Source organism: Genypterus blacodes, unplaced genomic scaffold (assembly GCF_046128005.1).
Source record: "Genypterus blacodes isolate CSIRO-AG114 ecotype Tasmania unplaced genomic scaffold, CSIRO-AGI_Gbla_v1 ptg000063l_1, whole genome shotgun sequence".
Classification (NCBI taxonomy): domain Eukaryota; kingdom Metazoa; phylum Chordata; class Actinopteri; order Ophidiiformes; family Ophidiidae; genus Genypterus; species Genypterus blacodes.
Window position 1 is genome coordinate 297,680 of NW_027466875.1, and position 14,364 is coordinate 312,043.

Genomic DNA, 14,364 nt, shown 5'->3' on the forward strand with positions numbered 1-14,364 from the left:
TAAGACAATCAGCAAACAGAGCAGGAGCAGATGAGGAGGTAAGGGGAGGAAGAGGAGGAGGAGGAGGGAGACTCAGAGGGAAAGAGGCAATGAAGAAATCGATAATATTTCAAAAACACAATTACCTGCAGCCCGTTTGAAGCCTGGTGGTGGAAGTGTGCGGACGTGGGCGAATGAGAGGGAGAGATAAGAGGGGAGGAGAGGAGGGAGAACGAGTGAGCATAGGATACACAGGGGGGGAGGGGGAGAGTGAGAGTCATTGGACGACGCAGAGAGAAGGGGAGGGAGGAAGAAGAGGGATGGAGCAAGGGTTGGGTGTTGCTCCTTCTCCTTTCTTCTTCTAAATTGTTGGAAAATTAATTTGTGCTGACCTTAATCATGCACGGTGGAGCGTTCTGATCCAAAACATAATCTCACTCGTCTCTCGATCATTAGTATTCATTATATTCCAGATTAACTACTGCTTATCCTCTACATCTGCTCATCACTTGGCATCCATGCAAACATCATCACAGAACAAAACTCCACCAAAAAGCCAAAACACAGCAGTTCTGTGATCTGAATAGAATCTCATCAGGCTGGCCAGTCACTAACACACAACAGGAACCAGTTTACAGTGTGAACATTACACACAGTAGAGATCTGAGTCGACATGAGCGCACAGGGAGATGGAAGCGAACATATGAATGCAAACATGTACTGCAGATTCAAAAGCACTCGACTACGCCAGCGACTCATGAATAAACTGTAAACACATCTGTAAATACTCTTCAAAATCAGAAATAAACTTAACAACAAATCAAACTTGGCACTTTAAACTCATATTGGTGAAGCCGATGGGTTATACGCTGTTTAGGCTGCAAAATGCACTTCAAGAGTTAAAACATGCGATCTCAAGAGACACAACGCATTTGACAATTATCTAACAATGTTTAATGCTTTTATTTAGTTAGTTTAATTAGTCAACAGTATACAATTCAAATCACAGACACAGCAGTGCCTTCACAAACATAAAATGTACAGAAGATGTACTGAAATCTAGCACTGTTTGTCTTCAGTGCAGTGGACAAAAACAAGTATCTATATATAAAATGAGTGTGGTTATACCCATGTTTGGACAAGGATGCATGCGTGTGTGTGTGTGTGTGTGTGTGTTGAGAGCAACAGTGGAGGAGTAGAACTGTAACAGCCACAATATGCGTGTGTGTGTGTGTGTACGTGTGTGTGCATGTTGGGGGGTGTGTGTCTTGTGTGTATAATATATAGTTTATACATAGACAGTCCAGTCATATCAAATATTTACGACGGACAGTTGTGACAACCACCAACGTCCGTCTTCGGCGAGGTTCACAGCATCGGGGAATACAGTACGTCCCTCATCTCCTTCCATCTGCTCACCTTGTCGGGTGTTTGGCCCCTGCAGGACAGTCAGACAGAGAGACGTTTTGCCGTTAGGACGGACAGGCGGGACGGCAAAGTCAGGTTTATAGGATGAGATACACGCAGCTCATCAGGGCGCACTCAACCCAGTCATCTTTTTTAAAACCCAAATCTGGTCTAATCTGAATCAAATCCATTGTTTACCGTGTAACCATTGAGAATCGGCCATTAGTGAAATAAAAAGATGAAAAATGTAGAGATGGAGCTCCGACTCAACAGTTCTTCTTTTAGTTTAAGTTTAGTAGAAGCCACAACCGATCAAACCAGGCACGGCTCGATGCGGGGAGGCTGCGGGTCAAAGCTTTGCAGAGGCGGCGCTCTGGGCTCCGCTCACCTTTCACCAGTCGTAGCGCGGACGAGTTTGGGGCTGACGGTGTCTTGGGGACTCGTGCCGATGGCCTGTTGGAGATGTGGAGCTAGGAGGTGCGGTGAGGGCCAGCTGCTGAGCGCCGGCCCTCCTGTCTCGACCGTAGTCCAGCCCCCGGGCGCTGGGAGGAGCGTATCTCCCTGCCTCCCTCCTCCACTCCTCGTCGAACGCTGCGGCCTCGGCTGGAAGCAGCAGGGAGCATCGTATTTAATACACTTTATATACACAAAAGACCAATTCCAAAAACAGTGTGTAAAATTAATTAAATGAAAAACAGAAAGCAGGGATTTAAAAATTCTACAGGAAAACCGCCACTAGTAAACACGGTTTGTCGCTGCATCTACAAATGCAAATAGAGACTGGAGAACACAAACAGGAAGCCACATATCAACAACATCCAGAAGGAAGAGGTAAAAGAGAACTTTCAAATCCCTGCAGTTTCACATCCAGTATATTAGATCATTACCATGCTGTCCTCACTTTAAGACCTTGTGAACCTGAACATGACCCTGTGTTCTGTATTTATATTTAAAGACTAACGAGTACATCGGCCTTCTGCCCCCCTCACCCCCACTTGTACTCACTCTCCTCCAGGTTTATGAAGTCTTGTCGTTCCTCGCGATCTCCGGTGCGACGGTTTCGCGATCGCTCCATTATGTGCGCGCGCTCCCCGAGGTGGTGTCCTATGGAGAGACGCTCGAGGCCGCTCTCACTGTCCCGCACGGACTGACGCGTCTCACGGAGCTGAAGCGGAGAAATGCAGTCAATCAACTCGAATACACCGACACTGTACATCTGTCACTGCGCCTCTGACATGTCCAGTCAAAACCTATGTATGTTGACGACAATAAGACAATAAGATGAATCTCACCCCTCCAGGGCCTGTTCTCATTTCACTGGTTTGCTGATACACTTTGGGAGCCCCTACGTCTAGAGAGGAGTAGGAGATCACTGTGGAGGAGGAGAAAGTCTGACAGTTGGGGGAACCGGACATCCTTTCCTGGAAGATGAAGAAAAAGCACAGTTGTCGTCACACTGGTTATTTTCTATTATCGTGCGGTCGAGTCGGTGGACTGAGTTACTCACCGGGTTTCCCATCATCTCCCCCATCATGCCAAACATGTCCATGAATCCTCCGCCCTGGCAAAATCAAACATCAGAGCTTTTTAAAAATTGCATTTAATTCAATGGAATGAAAGAGATGAATAGCAAATCTCTTAAAAAATAATTGTACGTATAATCTCCTTCATTCAAAGTGCTCTATATGCAAGTACATGCCATTCACCAGTTACAGCAGCAGGTTCCTTACAGGTAAACATCTCACAAGTTTTGAAGTTTTGAATATTTTACGTGGATTCTCAGTCGCAAGTGACAAAAGTCTGACATTCAACAAACTGTATCTCACTTTTTAATTTGTATTCTGACACCTTCTCTATGCCATTATAACCTATTTATGCTGATAGTCACAGCCCAGTTAACCAGTCACACTCATGCGCTCAACACACTTTTAACTAACAGCGTCACTCAATAGTAAACAAGTACATAAATACCAACAGCTGTTCCAATTGAAAGGACTGTATCTCTATCTAAATTGTGAGCCACTTCTGGTGAACATCGCTGCCTATTTTGGATATTCTAGCCCAAAAAATGTCAACAACTCACCATTCCCATCATGCCAAAGGGAGTCAGCTGACCTGCCTGGAGGGAAACAGACACCAAATGTAAAGCAAACATTACAGCTGCTACACAGAACACAAGTAAAACTCAAGACAAGAAAACAAATGTATATTAATCATCCCAAACGCATTAAGGGCTAAGTGACCTGTCGGCGAGGTGGCCGGTGTGGCTGCAACTGGGGGGCCGCCAGAGCAAAAGGGTCCATGCCAAAGGGTCCAAACAGACTTCGCATCTGCTGCCTGTGCGCCGCAAATGGATCCCTAAAAGAAAACAAAGACCAAATGACATTCTGTAAACACATTTTAAGGAAGTTCATTTGTCATAAAACAAAGCTTTTACGTAACTCACTCTATGTTCAAAGCCCAAAGTTAAGAGGCGGATCTAGATCTTGGCTGTGTACACATCTCACATGCTCACTCAAACGCTGCTTGTGGGTTAAAATGTAATGAATAATAATCATGAATAATGTGTTTCTACGGGCCCACAAAGTTTCAGCTCACCTTGTTATGATGCCAATATACAAAACAAACATAAACCTTTGGAGTTCAAGACATTCTGGTTCTATGACAGCTCGATTGGATCACCTTTCCACATCTAGACCTCTACAAGCCACATTTTCACTTGATTCTACAAAACTACACAGGCAGGAATAAATAACAACACATGATAACATGGAGAAAGTGTGTTTTCTATCATTTACACACAATCATATGCCAGCACAAATGAAATTCATATGTCAAAGTGGAGAATTCATAAATGAAACTACATGTTTGGCACGTATATTTTTCTACTATTTGAGCCAAAACAACGCTGACTGAACCCGTTTGGCTGCAGTGTTTGTCATAGTGGAGCACTGACAGCCTTTTATTATGAGCCATCCAACATGGAGGACCATGGTGGGCCTGCTAATGGAACGTCAGGTGCCTGCTTCTGCACGGATAAAAAGCTGACTTAGCACTACAACGTGAAGCTTGTACGTGCACCACAAAGCATACCGAGAATCAAAGGCGTCCAAATGTCCGTTTCGTCCATATGCATACTTACATCATGTAGGGGTCCTCATCAACGTCATTCAGGAATCGAAACATGCTAGGTGCTTTCACTCAGCTGGCTGATATTAGCCAGCTAGCTAGGTAAACAGTGCTTTTTCTAACAATAATGGAGTCAAATAGTCAGCCTGACAGGGAGAACCCGTTCTACTATATCCGTGAGCAAAACACTCAGCGACCAGTGGAGTCGATCAAAGCGACACAAAGCTTGTTGGCTCTTAGGGCAGTAAATTCCAGAAATCTGCACTTAACATGAAAACGGAAGTCAGCCTGACAAAGAGAAGCCAAACAGCGTTAAGCTAACAATACAGCTAGCGGCTTAGACTTCCCATCAGCTGCCAAAATAAAGGTCTTTACCGCGGGCTTTTAAAAATGCAACATGCCAGTTTTAATGTGAAATGTTATCAGCACAAATCTTTTAGTGAATTAATAAGACGGTAGAAAACATTTATGGAAAATTATGTAGGCCAAGAATTATTAAATAATTGTTATATCATTCATGTTACGCTGAGTATAATAGTAATATTGTTAATGTTCTGATAAGGCGTTTCATTCCATAATTACTTTAAGGAAAATTAAGGAAGAACAAGAAGTGGAGCAGTGTTACAACAGTTGGTAGTTGTTAGAATTATTAAAAATGATTAAAAATTAGATTTCACAGTTTCTAATGTAAGATTTATCATACATTTCAATTTTTGTTGACTCTTAAGGGTTGTGCTCATTTTAAGGGTTATTCCCAAAATGTCAGGCTTATCCTCAGTTTTACTCTTGCCGGACTGGAACATTCCAGTTTCTTGGGTTATCTTCAAAAAGTCACCATTATTCCAGAGTCTTTATGATTATTCCAGTAATTACATCGTAATTTCTAACTCTAAGCGTTATTCCAGGCGTGTTGTCACCCATAATAACACCAAACAAACGCATATGGTGAGTGATTTAGTTACCGTCCCGTATTTCCCCTAAAGATGCAAACGGAAAATCAGCAACTGCGTTTTTCTTTTCCCATCTCAGGTGAAAGTTCGCTATTTGTCCAGTAGATGACGTTGTTTCCAATTTTACAGCTATACAGTGACGGTGGCGCGTGTGATCTGCGGCTGCGCACTCAGTAATTCGACCCTCAAACCCGGATGTAACCAACGCCTAACCAACCTGTCCGGAGAAAAACGGTGAGTTGAGTTGAAAAGAACAATTTAAACTGACTAATTACAGTTAATAAGACATATAGACAGGTGTAGAAGGACGGGCGTCTAACAAAATAACGTTTGTAATCAGAGGAAATGCTTTATTTGTTGGTTTTGGCGAACCCGTTGACAGTAAAAGTTAACTAGCCAACTTGCTGAACTAAGTGTTAAAACATCAGTCTGGGTGGCGAGATTGACATCGTAACTGTTCTAAAATCGCTTTCTCGCGTTTCCCTTAAAGTTCGATACAACTAAAGTCAGCTATTACACATATTACTCCATATATATACGCATCAATCATGTCGAATGTAGTCGCTTGATCAGTTTCCAGTTTTCATGGCTGCTGTTATTCAGGCCACAGATTAGGACTGTGAAGGATTGTGGGTCAGAAATTTCAACGGTCCTTAATCTGTCTCTTTCCTCTCTTTTCTGTTAGTTAAACTGTTAATTTAAGCGCTGACTTGAATAAAGAATAAATTACAGTAAGTCGACGCTGAAATTCTTCCATTCCAGTAACGTCTCTGGTATGTAGCCTATGCGGAAGTAATCCCGTCATCAATATTTAGCACCAACATGTAATAACAAGCCGGGCAAGTATATTTGTGAGGCTCAGTATTTGGCAGATAAATTGGGTACATTTGAGGTATTTTAACGTTTCCATGGTAGTAACTTTATACATAGATATATATTACGTAACTTCCCAGATTGTTTGTCAGACAAAAATAGCGTTTTGAAGAAGTGACTTTGGACTGGAAACGTGTGATCTGCATTTAAAACTATTTTTTGTTTCCCCTTTATAGTTTAAGTAAGACTATAGACACATTAAGAGGTAATGAAAATCTAAATCAAGACTGATCCATCACAAAGGTTCCCTCTGTTGCCATAGCCTTAATATTTTGGAATTCTTTAGGTGATTAAGTATTAGGACAATTTGAATGCCAAACAAAATTATTCAGGGTTACCCAATTTGTAGAAAGGTTAATCAATTAGCTGATAAATGGAATTGGAAATTGGATCCCTTTGAGGCTTCGGCCAGCATATTAAAATACACATTAATACTGACTGACCACAAAAATAGTAAATACGATTTTCATTGATCAACATAGTTTTTTAATGTTTTTTAATATCAAAGTATAGGTTTAGATTGACAGAGTAAATGTAGACTTATGGATGTCTTTAGGAGATCATATTCAGAGCACTGAGTGTGTTAGTACTTCCTCTGTCTGGAGTCTGTCTGGTAGCTTTCCTGGCCCTCTGCTGATGTCTCCTGATTTCCTCTCTACCCTCTAGATGCAGACTATAAAATGTGTAGTGGTCGGGGACGGCGCAGTAGGAAAGACTTGCCTACTGATCTCCTACACGACCAACAAATTCCCCTCAGAATATGTGCCTACGGTAAGAGGATTTTACTCCAAATCTTGGATTTCATCACGACTGGAAGCAACGCGGACACACGTGTTGTTTTTGTTTTGTCTAATGAGTTTTCTGTCTTCTGTGTGCTTCAAGGTGTTTGACAATTATGCAGTGACGGTGATGATTGGGGGAGAGCCCTACACACTGGGGCTTTTTGACACAGCTGGTAATGCTGAATGCCTTGTTGACTCTGTATCCGTCTCGCTTATTTCTGTCACTTTGAAGTTATAGAATCACCTACGCCTTTTCTTTCCGGTCGCCCCTCACAGGTCAGGAGGATTACGACAGGCTGCGTCCTCTCAGCTATCCGCAGACAGACGTGTTCCTCGTATGTTTCTCCGTCGTCTCCCCCTCATCATATGAGAACGTCAAGGAGAAGGTCGGTGGGAATTGTGACAAGTCATTATTTTGAAAATATACTGACAAATGCCCTTAACAAGAGTCCAGAGTCTAACTTGTCCTATAAAAACAGATTTTTTTGGACTAAATGCCATTAAAAACAATTTATTCACAAATATTTGAAACAGAAATAGGACTCTCTGGCTGTGTTTATATGTTTCTTCTACGTGTGTGTGTGTATCACACGCAAATACATGTAGGTTATACTGGAAACTCTAAATTGCTTGTAGGTGCGAGTGGGATTGTGTATTACGTTGACATGCACTTTAAAACTTCCATTATACAGCGATGTTTTGATTGTAATTGGCACAGTAGACTAAACGACTGCAGATGGATTTATTCAGGCATGAATAAGCGGTGGACTTGTGCAGATTCTGAGCATGCATACAGCTTAATCGCCTTTCGTCACCGCCCGAACAAATACTCAGATAGTTGAGCGCATGTAAGCGTACTGACTCACTTTGTTTATGAACAATTCGCAGGGGTTTAGAATTTATTGGATGGGCTAATGTTTGCTTTTCAGTGGGTTCCTGAGATCTGCCACCACTGCCCACGCACACCCTTCCTGTTAGTGGGCACTCAGGTGGACCTGCGCGATGACAGCAACACAGTGGAAAAGTTGGCAAAGAACAAACAGCGTCCCCTGTCTTCTGAAAATGGAGACAAGCTGGCTCGTGAGCTCAAGGCTGTCAAATACGTGGAGTGCTCTGCTCTCACACAGGTCTGAAGCAAAACATTATTATGATCTGAAGCTGACATTAAACAGTGGTTTCTAAAATCAGGGACACTAACATGGAGCGTTCTGTATCTCTCTGTTCCTCTTCTCCAGAGAGGCCTTAAGAACGTGTTTGATGAGGCCATCCTGGCTGCCCTGGAGCCTCCTGAGACTAAACCCAAGAGACGCTGCATGCTGCTATAAATGAAGAACAAGAGTGACGCATAAATGCGCAAAAAATACAGTAGGTGGGGTGAATGCATAACATTAGAAAGATCAATGGCCATTTAAAAAAAGGACAAAATAATGAGGAGGAGAGGTGAAATGGCATTGAGACTTAATCTAATACGTGTGTACACTGATTGTGCCTTCAAAATTAACATTTAAAAGAGGCGACGGAGAGCAAAACAATTTTCATTGTTGCAGTTGAGTGCAGGAGGAGAAACAAAAGTGTCGTTTGTCTCTTACATCAAGCTTTTAGAAATGTCAGTGTTTTCTTTTCAGATGTTTAGGTGGGGCGGGCCCCCCCCTGCCTGTCACAGTTGCCCCCCCCCCCCCCCTCCCCCAGTTATACGGTTATAAGATTGGTTCCTCTAGTTGTCCTCGCCTCCTGTGCGTTTGGCTCATTGCTCGCGGCCTCTCTGGCCCAGTTTAAGCAAATAGAAAAGGGGAGAACACTTCACTTACATTTAACATTAAGTTTTTTTTAGCAAACTGTGGTTAGTTACACATTCAAAGGGGCAACTTAATGTTAAGTGGTACTGTATTTGCTTTCTTTTAGGATTTAATAATGAGAACACGCGAGATTTATTGTCACTCCAAACAAAGGTAGCTGTCTTCCTAGTTGCCTTCTTTCTTCTCCCAATGACCTTTGGGAAAGCCAAGTGCATTTTCACCTACTTCCCCTCCTGCAGGTGACTTATGAGTTTATATTTTATTCCTCTTTTGTGTATATTGTATTGATTTTGTTGTTTTGGGATTTTTTTTAGCAGTTCTTTATTTTGAAACTTGAGTTTTTATTTTCAATTTTTTTTAAATTGCAGGACTACCAATTTTGAGTGATTGATATGATAACAAATTAAGATGTAATATTTTGAATAGATTGTTCATCTTAATAGACAAATTATAATCTTTGCTAGTATATTTCTGGGTGTTTGTAATCACAGAATATTTGTAATAAAATGGTTTAACTGATATGGAAAAATAGCAATGTTTTTATTTTCTGTGAGGGAAAAATGCACACACAACAAAAAGAAGTGACGTCACCAGATTAATACTGTGGCTTTGTCAGTTAGGAATCTGAAATGTGTTGATCTCTTGAGCACGTCTGGCTAATAAGAAACAAACACTTATTGTCATTTTTGTATGAACTACTGTATTTAATTTTCTCCATGAAATGACCTAAAGCACTGCTTGTGCTGTAACACACATAAGAAATTCACATGATGGTGAGGGACAAAGCACAAGACAGACACTGATGTAAGTCAAAGTTATTCTTGGTGTTTAAGATGTGTCTGATGAAGGCAGTAATGAAGCAAAGATATACAAATAAATAAACCAGAATAGGGGCAAATAGTAAGATAGTGAATGTACAGAGACTTGCTAGCCTATGACACGACTCTTACTGTAGACACGTGCATTAGACAACAGTGCTGTAAGATTCCCTTTTAGTTGAGGTTACGTTCAGCTTTAAAAGCTTTGTCAGTCCATTGTGAGATAAACTGAGCATGTTTACATGTGCATGCATGTTTGTGCCTGCATGTCATCCAGCTCTCTACTCCAAATTTGCATGTGTCAGTTCGAGAAATGCAATGTTGATTTGTACACATACTCTACATCCCGTTGATGCGTTGTCATAGCTTTTTGTTGTTTACGTGTGCTTTAACTTTGCATCTTTTACAAAAGAATACTCAAGTTTACCTCTAGCTTCACTGTTGCAGTGTGAAAATTAAATTAAGGCTACTTCTTAGCTGAAAATTAAGAAAATACTTAACTACATGTTTTTAGAAAACTGTCTGTTGAGCTTCAGTTATATCTTCTTGTGTTCACAAGTGTCTGTCTAGTGGTTTGTTTACTGTAGTACAGGATGTCTTGCTGGTGCGTTGGGTCCCATTAGGAACCTCTTACACTCTGCAGGTGTGAATAGTAACTGTGTTTTTGCACTGCTGGCAGCGGACTGAGCAACACCAGGAAAACTTGCAGGAGCAACGCTGGACCACCTCTGCTCGGCCCGCTCGGTACCCGGGTCCACAGCACACCAGCTCACAGCCATCTGGCGCTAGGCGAGAGGTCCCTGGGAGTGTGTCAGAAAAGAAAGAAAGCGAGAGAGAGAGACAGTTATCTCCTTTTCTTGTAGCAGTTGTGATTGATTTCACAGATATATTAGCTTTCCTGTGAGATGGCGTTACTGCTCTTACCATTACATCTCCTCCCAGCAGTCCCAGGGATACCGTTGTCAGGGTCGAGGTGACAGAAATCAGGGGAAGGGGCAAGGTACACAAGGTCTCTGGCAGCAGGGGGTTTGACCTGGGGGTCACGGGGTAGCAGGGCTGTCCTGGATCCTATACGAGTCAGGCGGACCTAAGTGGAGGAAGATGTTGACTGAGCTGTTCCGATCATGAGGCATTTTTATGGTGCAAGTAGTTTTAAGAAAATGTGTTCTGATACCTCCGTGGCTCCATCAAAGCGTTCCTTGAGCACGGCACCGACGCGCCTGAAGGGGGGCATGACCTTCCAGCAGGTCCTCAACTCACAGGAGCCAGAGACGCCATGACACTTACACTCCACCTGCATGTTGTGAAGGATGGCCTGAGGATGGAAGATGTAGGATGATCAGAGTCTCACAAATGACAGATTTGGAGATGTTGACAAAGACACTGACCTTCCGCCCAGCCTCGTTGTTATGGATGTTCATCAGTGGTCGTCCTGCTGATAGCCCTTTGGCTCGTTCCGGTTCATCCACAAATGTTTGGGAGAAAGCCACACCATAGGACAGGTTATCGCTGCACCCTGACCATTGGAAACCTATGTTGGGACAGAGGATGTTGTACTCATGACCATAACCCAAACAGTGATGTCACAGCAGGTGTGGAGCCTAACGTGACAAAAGCCAAGCTCACCTTCAGGGCTGACCCCTCTGACCTTCCGGTCACAGCCGCACCTCTCCAGCTCCCCGCGACTGCAGGCTCGGGTCACCGCCACTGCCACCGCGGCTGAGGACAAGGCGTGCACGAAGGCTGCCTCACGAGTCCCTGCACCCAAAACGGAGCACATCAACCACAAATCTTCCGTGGGAAGTTGTACGAACAGCAGTGAGTCCAGGTGTTGGAATACTCTGGATGAGCATACCTTGGTTCATGACTCTGCCAAATACGTTGATCCCACGTGGGGTGGTGGAACAGTTCCAACGGCGATTTCTGAACTGATGCTGGCACTGAGGTGGACAGAGACGGTCACATCACAGAACATAGAAACATTCGCTCAAACACGCTAATGCCAATAAGAATAACACTCCACGATGCTTGCAGTTCATGACCTTGAGTCTGTTTGCTTTCCCGCCCTACCTCTTCTATGACCATCTCGGCTGCCTTGCGTACGGACTCCATGACCTCCCCCCGTGCCCTGCACACTCCCACCTGCCCCGGGGTCAGCCCCCTCAGCCGCGCACAGGGGGCAGCACCAGACACGGGCCTGGAGCGAGGCAGCCTCGCTAGGGAGCTGGGACACAAGGGTGGAGGATTGGTATAGTGACTCACAGCAGGTTGAGCAGGGGAGGGGATTATGGGCGGTGGGGGAGGGGGGTGTAAAAGAGGAAGAGCACAAGAAGGAGCACGTAGCAAAGAAAAGAGTCCGAAAAGGATGACAAGGTAACGATGGGGACAGTTTTAGAGAGCAAGGAAACAAGGGAAAGACCAGCACACAAAGGAGACAGAGAAGGCACGGAGAGAAAAAGGAAAAGGTCACCAGGAGAAAGACAAAGAGAGAAAGGCAAGCAAGTGAAAGAGATATAGAGACATGTCGCCATCTTTTAAAAGTTATAGCATGACAAACAAACTCCCTCTTTCTCTGCCTCACTTGCACACTAGACTTACAGCCAGTTGGTTGCCATGGTGGGGTGGGTTGCCCATAGCAACAGGAGGAGGAGTGGTGCCGTGAGATTGACAGTGGAGACAGTTGGCATCAGACTGTCTGTCTGTCTGTCCGTCTCCGTGTGTCAGGCTGGGTCCTTGGACAGCACGCTGCCCGTCTCCACAGTCCTCCTGCTGTCAGGCGGTGTGTGTGTGTGTGTGTGTGTGTGTGTGTGGGTGGGTGTGTGTGTGTGTGTGTTGCTCTATGTTCCTGGTCCACAGCCTGGCGATAATCCCAACATTTCTGTCAAAAGTTGCAAAGTTAGAGGCAAATACACTGCATGCTTATAAACAGTTTAGTCTGGAAAACTATTATTTTAAAATGAATTCTTCACTGTAAGAACATATGTGACTGATTGATGTATTGCAGTTTTTAAAAGTTACAAATATGACACCTCTGAATATATACCAAACATATAGTTTACACATTTCACTACTCAGATTAAGCATCAATCATCTGACATAATGACTCTACTGATGCTTTGTGAAATCTTACTTTCCCTCCCGTTCAGCCCAAACAAACTCTACCTTGCAGGTTCTTACCAGTTTCTCGTCCTGTAATATCCAGTTATCCTGTCAGGAATTGTTTCGATTAACTTGAAATGAAATCCAAATTTCTCAGCCAACTTAATTGGAATAAACGACGTTCATCACGTTCTGCTGGAGTGCTGTCACTTTCCACTTCTGTGCTGATAACAGAAACATGCTCACAGGAGTGTGTTATGAAGCGTAAACAGCGCACATCCAAGAAGAACTCCACAAATCCACGTGGAATGAACAAATTAAACTTTTTACGGGAAATTTCCAAAGCCCAATGTCATGGTGTTAGCAGGTGCTCAGTCCTATTCCATGGAAACAAACGCGTCCTTCCCAGGTTCAAACGGCATGACTAAGTGAGAGCAGCGAGATGGGAGAGATGGGTTATAAAGGAGGAAGAGAGCGAGGGTGGGAGAGAGAGAGAGAGAACGGGCGTGATCCAGGGTGTGTGGAGTGATGCAGAGGGGAGGGGAGGAGGTTTGGGCAAAGATAATAGCTGGACTACATTATTATTGACAGTGGGGTGCCCTCCATTGTCGTTATTTGGAGAGCCAAATGTAAAATCTTTCTTAGGGATTATCACAAATATGCGTGTGAGTGTATTTCTGTGTTTGTGTATGCAGGCTTGCCCCCACCGTGTGTGTGTGTGTGTGTGTGTGTGTGTGTGTGTGTGTGTGTGTGTGTGTGTGTGTGTGTGTGTGTGTGTGTTTTATGACTGGGAAGTTTTTGACTCGGCGCGGGAAGACAAACTGCAGCCTTTAGTTTGTATGATTGAAATTGTTTGCAGGGGTATTGATCTGGACCACGTCTCGCAGAATCCTGGCCTGCAAAGCTGAGATGCCACGCCGGCGTTTCCACACGTATGTGCACGCATGTGAGCCAGCGTCTTACCTAATGTTTAATTTTCCCAAACTTTGTTGCTCATTTTACGAGTTCACCCCCCCCACCCCCACCCCCACCCTACCCCATCCCCTCCGCTCCCAGCGACCCCCACACCCACACCCCCCCTGCATTTGCCCTCTCGTTCTCCCTCTCTCCCACTCCCCTATATTGTCTTTAGAAGAAGGGGTGACATTTAGACAAGGGGGAGAAAACACACTGCCGACAAATATTGGAACTGAGGCAAATAAATCACAAGATAGGAGGGGAGGAGGACGTTGAAGGAGGGAGTGGAGGTCTGCAGAAAGTGACACGGGTGTTCAAACCCGGGGGTTAGGAGGAAGGCTGGAGAGGAAGACCAGGCCGAGAAATGAAATTGAATGAAATATGACGAGAAAAGTAAAATGCTCCGGGTGATATTTTAATCATTTCTGCTCGTCACTGAGAGATGAAGGGTGTGTTATTATTCAACTTGACTGCACATGGTACAGTTTGTTTAGTAGTCCCTCTCTTTCTGTTTGTGGCGGCACAGTGATGTAACATTACAAAGAATCTCTCACACTTTCTGGTTATGCACGTC

General features: G+C 43.9%; 3 protein-coding genes across 4 annotated transcripts; 1 reads left to right on the plus strand and 2 right to left on the minus strand.

Annotated features, from left to right (window-relative positions):
* Positions 1-927: 927 nt before the first annotated feature.
* On the minus strand, positions 928-4,876 carry mlf2 (myeloid leukemia factor 2). The gene is made up of 8 exons (XM_076154680.1): positions 4,529-4,876; positions 3,630-3,744; positions 3,470-3,505; positions 2,894-2,947; positions 2,679-2,807; positions 2,392-2,551; positions 1,775-1,989; positions 928-1,417 (listed from the first exon to the last, which is right to left on the minus strand). Exons 1-7 carry the CDS (start codon positions 4,570-4,572, stop codon positions 1,778-1,780), a joined length of 750 nt encoding a protein of 249 aa, XP_076010795.1. The 5' UTR covers positions 4,573-4,876; the 3' UTR covers positions 928-1,417; positions 1,775-1,777.
* Positions 4,877-5,588: 712 nt separating this feature from the next.
* Positions 5,589-9,447, plus strand: cdc42l (cell division cycle 42, like). Of its 2 annotated transcripts, XM_076154682.1 has the most exons (7): positions 5,589-5,699; positions 7,005-7,109; positions 7,221-7,293; positions 7,397-7,506; positions 8,050-8,247; positions 8,356-8,485; positions 9,023-9,447. In XM_076154682.1, the coding sequence occupies exons 2-6, from the start codon at positions 7,005-7,007 to the stop codon at positions 8,443-8,445; spliced, it is 576 nt and encodes a 191-aa protein (XP_076010797.1). In that variant the 5' UTR covers positions 5,589-5,699; the 3' UTR covers positions 8,446-8,485; positions 9,023-9,447. The 2 variants fall into 2 exon arrangements, with proteins under 2 accessions (XP_076010797.1, XP_076010796.1); XM_076154681.1 differs by having other exon boundaries at positions 8,356-9,447.
* An 859-nt stretch (positions 9,448-10,306) lies between these two features.
* Positions 10,307-12,538, minus strand: wnt4b (wingless-type MMTV integration site family, member 4b). Its single transcript, XM_076154727.1, is given in 8 exon segments — positions 10,307-10,534; positions 10,659-10,821; positions 10,909-11,053; positions 11,055-11,265; positions 11,361-11,492; positions 11,590-11,674; positions 11,805-11,958; positions 12,333-12,538. Coding segments are annotated over 8 exon segments (1,149 nt in total). The 5' UTR covers positions 12,422-12,538; the 3' UTR covers positions 10,307-10,364.
* Between the last annotated feature and the right edge of the window lie 1,826 nt (positions 12,539-14,364).